Source organism: Diabrotica undecimpunctata, chromosome 9, assembly GCF_040954645.1.
Source record: "Diabrotica undecimpunctata isolate CICGRU chromosome 9, icDiaUnde3, whole genome shotgun sequence".
In the NCBI taxonomy this organism is placed as follows: domain Eukaryota; kingdom Metazoa; phylum Arthropoda; class Insecta; order Coleoptera; family Chrysomelidae; genus Diabrotica; species Diabrotica undecimpunctata.
In genome coordinates this window covers 24,727,633-24,744,894 of record NC_092811.1, presented here as the reverse complement: position 1 = coordinate 24,744,894, position 17,262 = coordinate 24,727,633, and the positions used below count along the sequence as shown (strand labels likewise).

Below are 17,262 nucleotides of genomic sequence, written 5' to 3'. Positions count from 1 at the left end.
TTTGTACAAAAAGTATTTTAATAAATAATATCAGTACATGTACAACATATATTATTCTACAATAATAATAAATGATTGACTTATAAAATTTAAACAATATTTCTACAATTGGTATTAACTACATGTTGATTTTATTAAAACTTCTTAGCAACAGCTGCTACCTGAATTCCGTTTAGAGACTACACCTCCGGACCAGTAACCCTCGTCGAGAACTTACGTTGCCATGAAGTGAATCTACTTAAAATTTTAACATCCTACATAATTATCAGCAACAATATAAAAACTAATATCGATTAAATAACATTTAAAGGGTTCTTACCCATATATTTAGTGGCTTTAAACATGTATACCCAGTAGCAGCACTGAAGATGGAATATTTATTTCGAAAAGGCTTTTCTTTTAAATAAAAATACCTTTTATAAATTATTTTTTAGTAAAACTTTTCGTTATAAGCATATTTTATACAACATAAACATTTGCAAGCGTTCTGCGACGGCTCCTTTTTTAATAACTATCTACTTTGTTTATACGTTTTCTGAAGTGACATTCTATTCATATAGTATTTAAGGGATATATACATATGTCGAAGGAAACGAGTCATTTTGCATACACTATTTTCCGTATCCACATTTGGCTTTCACGACACTTGGTCTTGTTTCCAAGTTTTGGTAATAATAGATAACTTCTTATGTAAAAAGTGGTTAATACGCTCTTTGCCAACTATATGTTTTAAGTCAATACCTCTATGAGCCAACCGTCTTTTTAAAAAAGGTACTCCTATGCTCCACCATATTACTTAACAAATGTTGTGGTCCCATCGCATCAACGCAGCCCAGTCAATTACAATAATGCTTATGTTCGCTATTGATTCATCGCAGTAAATCTAACCTAACATAAACAGAGAGTAAACGTTTTAAAGTTTTCATGTAGATTATTTTGATATTTAAAAAAAAAGTAAATTACTGTAAGTATTACATAATATTATGATTTTTTGGTTTTTGGATTTTTTCTGGGAAGCCACTGTTTTTTTTCTTGAACTTTTGATGTCGAAAGTGATGTATTCTGGCAATAATGCTGTCAATCAATTATTACTGTAGATTTTAGAACTTCAGAACTAATCTTTCTTTGTCTTTCTTGATTTTTTAGCATCTCCTTTCACTAGATATATTAACCACCTAAAAATAAAATGCTTTATTTTAAACAAAACTTGTTGATAAAAAAAATCATATATATGTATAAATCTATACAACTAACAGATCCAAAATACAGACCAACTGCAATAAAAAAAGCAAAAGATGCCCTTCTAAAGAATGCATATCCCGAACATCTAATCGAAACTATTTTCAAATCAAGACTTAATAAATTTTATAACAACACAAATAACAACAAACCCAACAGCATCAAAACTAATTACACAACTCTTCCATATATAAAAGGTTTATCCGAACAATTAACAAATCTTTTACCCAAACATAATATAACAGTGGCCCACAAAGGCAACAACCTTTTAAATAAATATTTCACAAAAACTAAAATCACAAACTCCAAAACTTAAAAAATCACATGTTGTTTACGAGATACTATGTATTAACTGTGAAGGTGTCTATATCGGTCAAACTAGTCAACTGCTTCAATCCAGAATTCGCTCTCACAAATATGACAAGAACAACGTCACTGCGCTCACAAAACATGAAAGTGAGAAGAAGCATAAATTTGATTTCGAAAACATCAAAGTTTTAAAAACAGAACAAACAAAAAGAAGAGGGAGATATACGAATCAATAGAAATAAAAAGAAATACCAACGCAATAAATGACAAAAAAGATACACAAAACCTAAATAAAATATATTTTAATCTGATTTAAATAATAATAAATATAACACCATAAAAAACTCTTAAAGTCATAACATATCTTCATTTTACCTCTTTCGAAAACATCAACGATACGCTCATATAAAAATAATTATATACTAATGACAGTAAACCATGAGATATCAGATACCAACTTTTATTTGCCAGTTCATTAATGTCTGTGTCCCGTTTTACATTTTAGTAAGTCATATATATTTATATATATATATACATATTTTACAATAACTGTTTGTCTTATACATGTACATTTTAGAATCTTGACAAAGGCAAGGGTTTCCTGCCGAAACGTTGATTGCAATCGAAATTAAAATCTAGTTCCACATGTAATATATATTTTATTGAACCTAAACCCAAGAAATACTAAGGTTATATTAAATATAGTACGGTTCAAGAAACTCAAAACTAATATATATATATATATATATATATATATATATATATATATATATATATATATATATATATATATATATATATATAGTACGTATAGTAGTTTTAAATTAGATATAGACACTATAAATGGCAACACTGTGCGCCGTCGACTTTCCACAAAGCTCCGTTGCCCCGTCGCCAATAATTTGTCATTATACAGTGGTTGTTTAAAGTAATAACAGCGTAGATTTTTAATTTATTTTTGTAAACAACATGTCTGTTTATACGCCCGCAAAAAAGGTTTAAATTAATAATAAAATGGTTTTATGGTGGTAATTCTAGACACAATGTGTAGATTTCTTTTCTGTTTTTTTTTGAAAAGAGATCATTTCCTTGCGTACAGTCGATTCATAATATTGTTAATAATTTTGAGAGTTGTTATTGTCTTAAAATTGCAGAAAATTTCAAGCTCAAGAAGTGTCACCAGAAAAGAAAAGAGAATACCTGAATATAAAAATTTGTGCAATAATCGAAGTAGATTCAACACGTTCAAGTAGAAGCGTTGCTAGGGAGTAAGATGTTAGTTATGTTACTGTAACGAAAGTGTGGAAAAAGCATGGTTACAAGAATTTTAAATATTCGAAAACGCAGCAGCTTTATCCAGACGACTACTTTCCAAGAATGGAGTTTTGTGAAACTCTAATAACGAAGGCTAATGATGAACCCAATTTTATTAAAAACATTTTATTTACTGATGAATCTTCTGTTTCTTTACTAGGGAGACACAATTCTTAAATTACGAGGTATTGGGAGCGGGAAAACCAGCCCAAAAGTGTTGTTTACTGAACTCAACGTCCTCAAAAAGTTAACGTATGGACTGGCATTTTTGGAGACCACATAATAGGTCCATTTTTGATTGAGTGCAACTTGAATAGTAGAGTATACCTCAATTTGTTAACGAATCATCTTCTTCTTGCTATTCTTAACCTTCCTGATGTAAATCTGGAGAACGTTTGATTTCATCAAGACTGTTATTCAGTTTATATTATATTATAATACTTTCCCGAAACGAGTTATCAGTGGATCAGGCGATATTAAGTGGCTCGCGCGATCTCCAGTTCTTACACCCATGGACTTATTTTTTTGGATGAATTAAGAAACCGAATAAGAGAAGTCTCCAATTATATTACAGCAGATACTCTTGCATCTGCCTGCAGAAATTTTTATGACAGATTGGGATACTGTTTAGCCATAAAAGGTAAAATATTTGAATCACTTCTGTAGGACATACATAATTATTTCTTATTTTATTAGGAACTATTTTTTATTTTCAACAAGAGTGTATTTTTTATTTATTTCATTTATAAAAGGTATATATTTAATACATATTTTTTATAAAGGAATTTTTAAATAAATTTTTTGTGACACATGGTATACAGTCTGCTAAAGAATTTGAAACATAAGGAAAAGCAGGTGAATATCATTTAGACATTTATTTTACAATCTTCGTGTTTTTTCTCTTGCGGATATTGTAATTATCTTTAATATTTTTAATTAGAATTAGTATTTTAAAATACATTTTACATATAAAAAAGTAATTTTACATCTTTGCTAACATTTACATATTTTGCAGCTTCTATTAGGTTTTTTTTTAAATAATTTTTAGTTATTTTCAATTTGTTGCCATTATAACTACGAAAAATATGTTACAGTTTACTACATTTAGTTACAAATTCCAGTGTTGGTTTAAGTAAACCACCCTCAGAAACGTGGTTTACCCAAGTAAACGATTTATCGTTAGCGTCCGGAATATATCCAAGTATTTCTTTTTTTTTTGTAACTTAAATGCAATGAAACCAGCTAAATTTTCTAATCCATCCTATTCCAGTTCTTTTATATTCGAATTAATAAAATCTCGATGACTGTCAATTAAATCTTCAGGGTTAATTTTTGTATCGCCACTAGGAAGGTTTAGCGAGGAAAAGATCTCTTTAGTGACAATTTCATAATTAATTATACTATTAGTAGTAATATTCCACTATAGTTTTACTTTAAAACAATAGTCAGCTTCTGTAAAATGTTTTGATCATATTCTCGCGGTTTCTACCTTAAATTTGTCTCGCTGAAAACACTTGAAGACCCATACTTTACGCATTTGTTTGTCTCTAGGAAACACAAAAAAACGACACTTCGAAAAAGATTTACTTTTTTTATTTTAATTGTTTAAATAACCCACCATTGCACAATACATTATGGCAACCAAATAATTAGTCTTCTTTATAAAGTAGCTACAGGTAGTCGAGAGGAAGTTGCGTACGATAAATAAATTAGGTGATATTAACACAGTAAACTGAATGTTTTCACCACAAAATTTATATAACAATATAATATACAAAATCTTTACTACATCAATGAATAAATAAAAATCTCATTCACTACGTTTTGAAGCACACAGGATAGCAACAGATAGAGCATTTAACTTGGCATCATTAAAGTTGTCTCGGGCTTTCGTCACAGGTGTGCGAGAGAGATGCAAGAACATGCGCGTTGACTTATCTTGTTATGTTATAGTATCATGGATTCTAGGTGTAGGAGCGGAGGGGATCGGATGATTACAATTACCTCGTACTAAGCAATGTTGCCGATTTTAGCGCTTTATGTATTTGCAATATCTAATCCAAAACTTAACGTACAATAGGAAAGTAACAGTTGATAGTGCATAGAAATATAGGACTTTACAGTAAAAAACTAAAGAAAAAATTTCAGCAGTTGGTTAGACAAGGCTAAATTTTTTGTTTTCCAAAAGGATTCTTCTAATGGAAAAAGTGTTATTTAACATAAAATACTGGTAGTATGTGATTTGTGATCATCTCAGTGTGTATTGATATAAATGTTTTTTTTTGTATATTATCTATATACATAATATTTTTTATTAGACACGTAAATTTAAAAATTACAAACAAATCACTTAAAAAGCTTACCTGACTAATCTTTTTAAAATTAAACAAAATGCAACGATTATCGTTAAGGAAACAAATGCCAAGAATCCCATAACATCAAGCATATAGTATTTCCAAGCTGGCATTCCTATACCAGGGCTGCGCAGATGTTTGGCGCCTTTATGCCTTATGACGTACTCGGTCCAATAAACTGCTCGCTCGAGACTAGGAATTTCTTCGTCCTTAAATATTTCCCCCATGGATTCTGCAGTCTCTTTGTAACTGAAAATAAATATAAAATGCTTATATATACAAGAAACAATACTTGAATGAGTAGATACAATATAAAAATATAAATAATTCAACAAACGTTAAATATATAACAACAAATAGAATTCAAATGAATAGAAAGAAAATGCCACGATCAGTAGATAAGTCAAAAATATATCGAGGATACATCATTTATATTTTAGTATTATTTATACAGGGTGTTTCATTAACAGTTATCCATATAGTAACTGGAGATACCTTAGCACAAAATACGAAGATTTAACCTAAAACACTAATCACATGCTATGATTTTTATGACTGATATTTTTAAGTTAAAGTTGATTTCGTATAATTGAATAAACTATCTTTCAATAAAATCCTTGCAACTCATAAATATTGGTAATATCATTTTGATGTCTTCTACTTTAAAATGTTTAATATGTCTGATTTGCCGATATGAATGAGTCAGATTAAATTTAATTATTAGAAGAATTTTTTTACTAACAACAAAATTTTTGTAATTGATTAATATTTTGTATTTCGATAATGACCTCCGAAGTGAAAGTCGTAGAATTCGTAGAATAGCTTACTGACTAACGGGCGTTTGTAGAAGTGGTTTAACCGTGTAGAAATTTCGGTATTGTTGTAATTAAATACCCATTTAGAATTTTCCTAATAATAGTATCTACTAATTGTTATACGAATGCGTATATCTATAGCAGTTTTGCAGTTTGTATATCATACTGGCATATGTAATGGATGATCTGTTGGATATCATTCTTCAGGTTGTTCCTTTCAATGTTCCTTTTATTAAAAAGTATGTTGATGACATTATTATGTCGTGGCCACAAGGTTTAGAATTTGAGCTCTTAGACATTTTCAATAGCTACGACTCCCACATTCAATTTACTCTTGAAAAAGAGGATCAAAACCAATCTGTTCCTTTTCTCGACACAATGTTTATTAGAGAACTGGATAACATCATTACAATTGATTGGTATAGAAAAAAGTGTAACTCTGGAAGATATCTCAACTACCACTCTTACCACAAGTCAAGCATAAAAATTAATCTAGTCAAACAAATGACCACACGAGTTTGTAAACTAGCTGACCCTGTTTTTAGAAAGAAGAATCTCAACATCCTTTTACAGTTGTTCCTAGATAATTCCTACCCCGAATCCTTACTTGGGAAAATCATCTTTAACACATCCTCTGTTATACTCAACACACAAGTAAACCCTCCCCAAAATACAGGTGCTATGAAAGTTAGCTCTGATTCCCACTCACTGACTAACAATATTCCTAATATATCTTTTGTATCACTTCCATTTATTAAGGACGTCTCTCCCAAATTGACCAGAATTTTTGCTCAATACCTACCAAATGTAAAAATTGCTTATAAAAGCACTCTAGTTGTGGGATCTTTGTACAAGTCATTGAAAGATAAAGTACCAAACTTAGATAAAAGTGATGTTGTCTACAAACTTAATTGTTTGGGCTGTGAAGGTTCTTATATAGGTCACACCTCCCAAAAAGTTTCTAGCCGCTTGACTCTTCACAAGAGTGACATTAGGTTACACCCTGATAGATGTTCTCTAGCCACACATGCTAACACAACAGGGCACTCTTTTGATTTTCCAAATGTAAAAATCCTATCCACGGAGAGCAATTATTTAAAAAGATTGTTTCTCGAGATGGCTTTCATTTTTCAAGAAAAAGAAACTATTAACAAAAAGACAGATACCAATAATTTAAGCAACTTATATTCATTATTGTTAACTTTGGATAAACACGAATCTACTAATACAGACAATTCATCATCAACAATATAAGTTTCATTATATATGAGATATAGAATACCTCTCCTACTTCTTCTAAGATAAGTCTTTTCACCTTTTCTGTTTCAAGAAGTTCAGCGTTTATCAGGTATACTATTACCTTTACATTGTTATCATTAAGGTCTAACGTTCTATCATTTTAAGTTGGCAGTAACGAATTCACAACTAATTCTTTTGTTTCTGATAAGAATGTTTATAACCTAAATTTTATTTTATGACATGTTCTGTAATTATTTCAACATAATTTTATTTAAGTGTTCATGTATATATGTTTTAAAGTGTTTTTAATATGTATTTGTTAAAGAACCTGTTTTTAAAAACAATTTTGGATAGTTTTCGCCATCATTTGTAGGAGCAAATGAGTTGCTCATTTCATTTGATAAACATCACAACTAACCTCAATTAGTGTAAGATGCAAAATAATATTTTTTCTGTATTTTGTACTAATTTTGTTTATTGTAGCACCCTGATGATGCAAATAAAGATTTGCGAAAGCTTGGTTTACTAAAAAGAGTACTTCTTTGTCCTATCTTCCGCTGCACACCCAAATATTTGAGTTTTGTATTCTATTTGATCAGCGTTGATGACAAGCGTTTATCGCTTTTTCAGTATATATATATATATATATATATATATATATATATATATATATATATATATATATATATAAATAGAAACTTTTTTATATCCTGGGTTTGTAGGTCTGATGTTAATAAAACTATTTAAATTTTGCTTTGGCAAATTTGCCATTTTCAATAAGCACTTTATTAAACTTTAAACATTACATTTTATAATTAAATTTCATGTTTACCCTTTTTTAAAAAGTTTAACATGGATGAAATATTGGTATCTGACATTTTTATCTGAAACTTTTATGCAAAATTTAAATAGCTTTATTTACATCAGACCGACAAACCCAGGAAATAAAAAAGTTTCTATTTAAATATTCACGGTCAGGAAATAACAAACTATATATATATATATATATATATATATATATATATATATATATATATATATATATATATATATATATATAGGAAGAAAAATATAATAAAATATGTGTAAAGATGGAAGGCAACCGTATATACGTATTTCTGACTATTGGTCGTCTTCAGCACGGTGCCGCCAAGTTAGAAAAGGAGCATATTAACCTTTGTTTTACTATTAACTCGCATTATCCTTATTCTTATATATATATATATATATATATATATATATATATATATATATATATATATATATATATATATATATATATTATTGTGATATTTAAAGTCTTGGTGCGCCAAGCAATAATTAGCTAATTAATTTTTTTGATTAATTAAAATTATTTAAATGATATGATTATGACTCTATCACAATTTTTAATTCTTTTATCTCAGGGTTAAATTCGTGCTTCAATATCTATGCTATTACATGTGAAAGGTAAGGTCCAGAGAATACCGGAATAATAAAAAACACATATGATCTAACACTATATATTGAAATAAAAATAATGAAATAATTCACACTCAAAAGTTTTCAATAAACAAATCTCATATAATGATTCTCAAAAATTTTGTTCTACGTACGTGAACAATCAAAATTAATGGTACAAACAATATTAATTGAAATCTCAAAATTCCGAACTATTCTAACTCTCCTAATCAAAATATTTATATCCTTTCTAAATTAAGTGTAAAAATTGTGTTATCGATAAAAGAAAAAACTGCAGAAAACAAAATATCTCTCTCTGATGATGAGTGGTCCAAATCCTTGTTCCTTGTAGACTATATTATCTCCTCTCAACCGCTCCCTATGTAATCAGCAATCTTACACCGATTGTTGCAAGTATATCGTCCTTAATGATCTCCTTCAAAAGCACAAATCATTCAAATTATGATAGCCTTTCTCCTCTCGATAAACTGAATCTCTCGTTGGCCCGAGTGAAAAATGACTCTTGGAATATCTTCTCTTTACGATAAACTGAATCTCTCGTTGGCCTGAACAGTGACTCTTGGAATATAAGTAGAGAAATATGACTTACAATATTTTGCTGCTTCAGCTGCTGTCAGATACACTAACTCCACAAAAACTCACTAACATTCAACACTACTGCTTGCTAAATTTCAGGAACCGCCAGAGAACAATCACTGTTCCTCTTACAGATTTGGAAAACCAACTGATGCTCTCTTCTCTCTGCTCAATCTCGCTAAACTTTTTCCTACATACTTATCCCACCTTTTTCAATCTCCGCCAATCAAAACTCGTCACAATTCCCCCATTTTTTCATTTCGATAACAAACAAATTTTTACCTATAATTATAAATTTCCTAAAACTTATTTACAAATAATATTTTTCTATAATTCTTAAAAACTAACAAAAACCTCTTTCTATAATCCCTTCTATTGTCTTTAATCACTGCATTAATGTATTTCAATTGTCTTTGGGATTTCACTTAAAATTATGCGGGTCACTCAAGTATAACAAAGAAATAATTTATGCAAAGCTTACATTTTGTTTAGTACAGGTAATCCAAGAATTTAATAACTTTCCTTCTCCGAAATGTTTGTTGGATATTATCCTACTTATCTGAATTATTTTAATGTTTTTTTGAACTTTGAAATATTTTAAACAAACCAATATTTTTCTCGATTTTACATATCATAACAATATATATATATATATATATATATATATATATATATATATATATATATATATATATATATATATATCTATGCATTTATTTTAAATATCTCACCTTGGATTCGTTATAACTTCTTTAATAGCTGCTACTAAAATTTCCTTGGTTATGCTCCTTCTATCGACTTTAATGCCATATCCCTTTTTAACCATTTTATTAACATTTGTTATTTGATCTCCGAAAAATGGTATTCCTATTAGTGGAATACCATTGACGACAGATTCTTGCAGAGACTGAAGACCTCCTTGTGTTATAAATAATTTAATATTTGGATGTCCTGAAATAAAAAAGTTTTCATTTAGTTGTACTGGATGAGCAGAAAAAGATCGAAATAGAAAATTAAAGGGTGGAGTTGCATACCAATAAGTTCGGAAGTGTTGCACTGTTTTCCAAATAGCGCAAAAATACTACGGACATAATATGTTCAAACTAATAGCAGACTATGTTAGAAAATGTTGGAAATGTCTTCAGTGTAAACCATCGCAGAAGCAACCAGCAGGAAAAATGCAACCATCTACTATAGAAAAGCCTTGTGTAAGGATGCATTCTATTTTTTCCAAGAATTCTTTGCACAGAGTAGTAAGTTTGAGATGAGAGTTTTTGTTGGGGGTAAATATTGTCTGTATTCCTCTTTATTTAAGAATTTTGTCGATTTTGTCAATGATAAATTTGATTTAAAGAAGAAAAGCTTTCGTATGATGAAGGTCTGAATCTTTTGGTTGAGATTGAGTGGGAGATTAATGTCTGTGGATGCTCATATTGACGTAATTTTCGCGGTAACCGTTTTGGATGAGGGTTTGTTTTAAATTAGAGAGCTCAGCGGACCTAAAGGCCAAATTGTCTCAATAAAAGAGATGACGGCATCCGGTTACCCTCGACATAGAGACCTCTCATAAAGAAAATATTGTCCGCTCTACCACGTCACAATCGACGGTACAAATAAACCATCTGCTGTTCCCAGTAGCAGTAGTGCAGTGATTAGTAATCAGTGTAGTAGTGTCTGGGGGCTTGGGAGACTGATATAATCGGTAATAATCGAAGTGGTTCAACCCAGAAGCCTAAAGAGTTTAATATTAATTTTTAGGGGCTCTTGATGTATATTACGATACAATTTTACCCTAACAAAAATTTAACTTACTCAAAATGTCTTGCTGTGGCATCCATTTTCTTACCATAACATTTTTAGACAAACCTTCTATCTCACCGTCCATTTTTAACAGCACATTGTGAGGAACTTCGGCAAAGGCTTCTACTACAGCTTTTTTGAATTCTTTGGTCAGCAAATTGGAATTAACGTTGCTTCCTAGACTAAAATAGATGACACCAGTTTTGCTATCATCCAGAAATTTTTGAAGATCCTAAAACGAAATTTGGTAATTAATATTTGTTTTTAATAAAAAGTTAAGAGAAACTATTGATGATAAAATACCGTAACAGGGGGATTAACTTAGAGTAAAGGATTAGGAATATTAATATACGAAATGTTTTAGCAAAATTTGTTGTGCCGTAACTAAACATGTCAAATGTCGTGACAAGAATCACATAATAAAAGATTTACTGAATGCCAAATAGTAACAAATGAAACATATTTATGGTTAATATTAGTATTGGTATAAATAAAAATAGGAATATAGAGACCTGTAATTAGTGGCACCGCCCCCGTATAAGGATAAAGAACAAAAGTGGTAAAGTGATGCCAGAAGACAAGGCGAAATTGGTCCAGAATATTTTACGTCAGCAACGATAGTCCACCATCTTGAAAACCATCAACGATCACTTAAAGACATTTTTAAAAACCTATGTATGAAAAAACAATTTCAACTAATTATAAACTTACACCGGGAAGCTTCTTAGGAGCCTTAATATGCATGCCTCCTCCAATTGGTATCGTATTTAGGTTTAATGGTCTTATATTGTGGAATAGAGGATGAGAACCAATAAACATAAGACTAATAGTATCCTGCAATTCCTTCAAAGAAGGCAAATCCTTTCCAAAGTATTTCTTTACGTGTTCGTGGTATGCCGGAAATGCCCTGTTGTAGATATGGTACTTATATATAACAACTTGAAGAAAGCTTAACAGCCTTTCCTTAAAGGTCAAATTTTCAGAATCAGTCACGTCCAAATTGTAGTCTGGGTTAGTAACAGGATGCACTGGATTACCTAAGGAATCGTGGTACTGAAGAGCAGGTTCCATAGAAGCGACTGCGATAACTGGGCACTTAAATCTCCAGCTGAATGCTAACATACTCGGTAATTGAGCTTCCACAATCAAAAGGTCAAATTTAACTTCTTTATTGAGTATCATTTCTCTGATTGCCGGTAAGGAAAAATGATAATCCTCACATTCTAAGAATGCTTTACGTAGTACACTAGCTTTCTCCAAAGAACTAAGGCTTTCGTTGGCAATAGCATCTAACACATTATGTTTTTCGTATATCTTGTAGCAGAAGCTTGTATCTATTTCCTTTAAATTTTCTATCGAGGCATTTCGTTGTGGATCTGTTGTTATTACCGTAACCTCGTGACCTCTTAGTGCTAGTTCTCGCCATAACGGTTGAAATGGCAAATGATGAGACCTGGAGGCAGATGGTATGACACTTAAAATTCTAGCACTAGTGGCTGAGTGTATTAAAACTATAATTAAAACATCAATTATTCGTGCCATATCGAGGTTGTAACTAATTTATTGACGTGTGATGCTCATGTGTAGAAGTGGTATCTAATCTTTCGAATAATACTTGAAAATTGAGTACATTTTATTGATTAAAAATTTGTTTTTTTATTGATTAAAAAAATTAGCGTTTTGAGTGTAAAGGTTCTTTATAATGTATTTAAAGTTATGATAATAGCAAAAGGAATAATAGGTGCGCATATTAATTTAAAAAACTGGATTGGATTGCATTTTATCCTCATTCATAGATCAGGGAAGTAACGATTTTTTCATGACACTCTTTGATACAGGTCTAATAACTGCTTTTGATAAATTTGGTAATACCAGTATGTGATAATAGAAATAATTCAAAATGCAACATACTAAACGTCATTTTTTACTTATAAACAATAAAACAATATCTAATCAATGTAAGATAGCTAAGATATGTGCAGGTAATATGGCTATGTGTGGTAAAGTATTTTCCACCTAAGAAGACCGTTTTGCAATTAAATGATGGTAACGTTATTACTAGCGGACCAGATAAGCGGCGATATATTTTACACTACTTTTATGAATAACATTTTACTGCACTGTTGTTTCAATCAGCACTGCCCAAAAAGTTCTTGTTTATTGGTTTTAATATTTTATTGCAATAGTACGAGTACGGAATATTTATTTAAACAGTGAATTTATTACATGTTATTTTTTTTAATTTCTTCTGACGTATCGTATAATGCAGGTTTACCCAATATTCAAAGGTATGCCTTGACAAGAACATAGTATTTGAAAAATAAGGAGTACCATGTGTCATAATAATTGTAATCTTCTTTATACACACTTTAAAACTCTGTTTAGTAATGTATTTCTTGAATCCACACAATCATATTACACTTCTCTTAATCGTTAAAAATTAATTAACGGTCGTTGGTTGTATTAGTGTTATTTAATAATTTAGCCAAATACATAATCAGCAAAAATCTTATTTAAAACATGCGAATGGTTTTTGCAATCACAATCAATGCAGTGTTCATGCTTCTTTAGCATTGGCTGCTAAATAAATTGTGTTCGATTGTTTCGTCTGTTGTACAACCCTCGTCCGTTTTAGGGTGTAGTAGTTGTATATAAGTAGCTATTTTTTTATAGCAGTGTAGTGAAGCGGTACTTTAAAGTAAAATGAGTAATTTGGAAGAAAATAAAATACAGTCGAAACGTAGAGTCTTATCTCCAGAAGAATGGCGTTTAGTTCTGAAAGTCGAAAGTTATTTCAATTTGGAAAAAAATAATATGGGTCCATTGACATCTGTTATGTCAGTTTAGAAACGCACATCGGATGCTTGCGGTATATCAGAGAGGAAATTCCGAAGAATTAATAACATGGGTGAGGATGAAATAAATAAAGTAAGCAAGAGAAATCGTCGACATCCAATTTGTAATAATTAGTGCTATGTTACAAAGAATAAAAGACAAGGAACTGTGTGATATTAGTTTAATAAGTTTGTGGGAGTGCTAAAACATTTAGGTTTTCGACATAAAAAGACAAATAAAGACAAGTATTGTGTGAACTCTCTAATGTTGTTTTAAAAAGGTGGCATTTTTTAAGTAAATACATGAACAATAAACCGTCTGATAGTCCGAAGCAAGTTGTATTTTTTAATAAAACTTGGATTTTCGCTAAAGAAAATATGTCAAAATCATCCTGGCAAGAATGCAGCACGAAATGTTATTCTTCTAGTCGTTCCGGTAATGGTAAACGCTACATTATACTTCATGCTGGAAATGATGAGAGTTTTATTCCTGACGCTAGTTTAATTCTTTCGTCCACAAAGAATACAGGTGATTACCATAGAAATATGGATGCAAATATTTTTGAAGAATGGTTTTACACGGTATTTAACTGTAAAATTCATTTTTTTCAATAAAATATTTTGTGACATTCATGGTTTTCTCCCGAGACCCTTCATATAAACTATGCGAAGAAGCCGTACACAGTTTGGTTTTCGGAACGCAGTGGATACGAGAGAGGCTCTCTTTAGCATACAAGTGCTATTTCAACGATGTGGAGATTTGAATTGCGATATTTATGTTCACCTAAGGGCCTAAAGCAAGGCTGCTGCATAGCACTTACACTCTTCAAAATATATCTAAATGAGGCACTCTCAGTGTGGAGAAGAAAGTGCTGCAATATGGGCACCCCAATCGGAGATGATAGATTGTACACGATACACTTCGCTGACGACCAAGCCATTCTAGCTGAAGACGAGAGTGATGTAGGCTACATGCTTAGAAAACTGGAAGATGAGTATACCAAATGGGGCCTCACAATTAATATACAAAAAACTGAGTACTTAGTTGTAGGAGAAAAACCAGAAAGCCTACAAATCGAAATGGGAACTATAAAACCAACAGACAATTTCAAATACTTGGGAGTCCAAATAACAACAAAAGCAGGAAGTAGCAAAGAAATACACTCCAGGATTGGCCAAGCAAGATCAGCCACCAGACAGCTACACGGACTATTATGGAATAAAAAAATAACAAAAGAAAATAAAAGAAGAATCTATAAAACAATAATAGAAAGTACTGGGCTGTACGGCGCCGAACTCTGGGAAATAAACCAAAGAAACAAATCAAAAATTAAGGCCATGGAAATGAACTACTGGAGACGATGTTGCCAGCTCACTAGACTTGATAGGGTGAGAAACGAAGATATTTGGAAATCGATCTAGACATAATAGACACAATCGAAGCCAAAAGACTTAACTGGTATGGACACCTTCAGAGAATGCCTGAAAATAGATGGCCAAAAAAAATAGAAGAATGGACTCCGCCAACTAGAAGAAAACGAGGTAGACCAAGACGATCCTGGAGAAACGATGTCGACGATGCAATGACCGCCAGAGATTTAACAACTGAAGATTGCTTCGACAGAAAACGCTGGAAATTAGGATGCGAGAAGCGGCGCCAGCTGTAGAAGACTCGCTTGTTATATATATATATATATATATATATATATATATATATATATATATATATATATATATATATATATATATATATATATATATATATATATATATATATATATATATATATATATATATATATATATATATATATATATATTTATGTTTACTTCATGAATGACTATAAAGAATTTGATACAGTCAAACACGACAAGCTGATGGATATATAAACAAATATTGGAATAAATATCTGTGATCTAAGAATTATTAGCAATCTTTACTGGAATCAAACATCGTCTATCCGTACAGAGGCAGGAGAATCCGATGATATCAAAATCAAACGTGGGGTCCGACAGGGATGTATAATATAACCTTTGCTGTTTAACATATACTCTGAGGAAATCTTTCAAGAAGCAGTAGAGGATGTTGAAGCAGGAAACACCTAACTTAGTACGAACGTAAATGAAAATTGGGACCATTCCCTAGAAATAAAATGTAGGATAGAGAAAACAAGATCTTCATTTCAAAAAATGGTTAAGCTATTCAAACGACATGATTTTATCAGTACCCATAGAAATCAGGTTACTACGATGTTATATCTTTCCTATATTGTTGTATGGAGTTGAGTAGTGGACTCTCACAGACGCTACCTACAAGAAAATTGAGGCTTTCGAAATGTGGCTTTATCGTAGAATCCTGAAGATATCCTATACCGCCCACGTTACTAACCAGGACGTTCTATTAAGAATGCAAAAAGGAAAAGAGTTGTCAACCACAGAAAAAACAGCCAAATCTGAATACTTAGGTCACATCACGAGGAACAGCAAATGATATGGGTTACTGCAATTAATTCTACAAGGAAAAGTAGAAGGAAAACGCGGAACAGAAAGGCGAAGGAATCCCCTTCGCTCTTCGTGGTTCAACACAAACAAACACAAATCTATTCAGAGCAGCAGTTTGCAAAATACAGATTGTTATGATGGTTTTCAACATCCGAAACGGATAGGCACTGCAAGAAGAAGAAGATAAGTATTTAAAAAAGATCTTAATTTATCAAATCAACATTCATCTTGATACCCAATTGTCTGGCCAATTGATCTTTACCAAAGCCATCTAATTAAATAAAAAAAATCGTGATAACCAAATTCACATTTAAAGAAGACACTGATAAAAAATACAAAGGCATGTAAAAAGTCACGTGCTATAAACATCAACTTATAGTATTATAGTAAAACGCAAAGCTTTGTATTTATAGAGGTGACAACACATTTCATAACATCTCATTTTAAAAAGACTAATACCAGTTGTCATATACGTATTATCATTTTGTTTTGTTAAATAAAAAATACATTACAAAATAGTGTTTATTTTCATTCCTTAAGCCTCATTCTTGGAATGTAGTGTTTATGATTATAGCGATAAATATGTCAGTATAATATGCGTAAAAAGTGCGTCATACCAACATAAACAAAAAAAATTCCACAAATCTTGCAAAAGGATCAAATGGATAATTATATATATATATATATATATATATATATATATATATATATATATATATATATATATATATATATATATGTATATATATATAAATATATATGTATATATATATATATATATATATATATATATATATATATATATATATATATATATGTA

At 30.7% G+C, this 17,262-nt stretch overlaps 1 protein-coding gene across 1 annotated transcript; it reads right to left on the bottom strand.

The window, feature by feature from the left end:
* LOC140449687 (UDP-glycosyltransferase UGT5-like) lies at window positions 1-12,686 on the bottom strand. The gene is made up of 5 exons (XM_072542967.1): window positions 11,819-12,686; window positions 11,120-11,339; window positions 10,039-10,258; window positions 5,226-5,465; window positions 1-1,175 (listed from the first exon to the last, which is right to left on the bottom strand). Exons 1-5 carry the CDS (start codon window positions 12,647-12,649, stop codon window positions 1,115-1,117), a joined length of 1,572 nt encoding a protein of 523 aa, XP_072399068.1. The 5' UTR covers window positions 12,650-12,686; the 3' UTR covers window positions 1-1,114.
* Window positions 12,687-17,262: the final 4,576 nt, after the last annotated feature.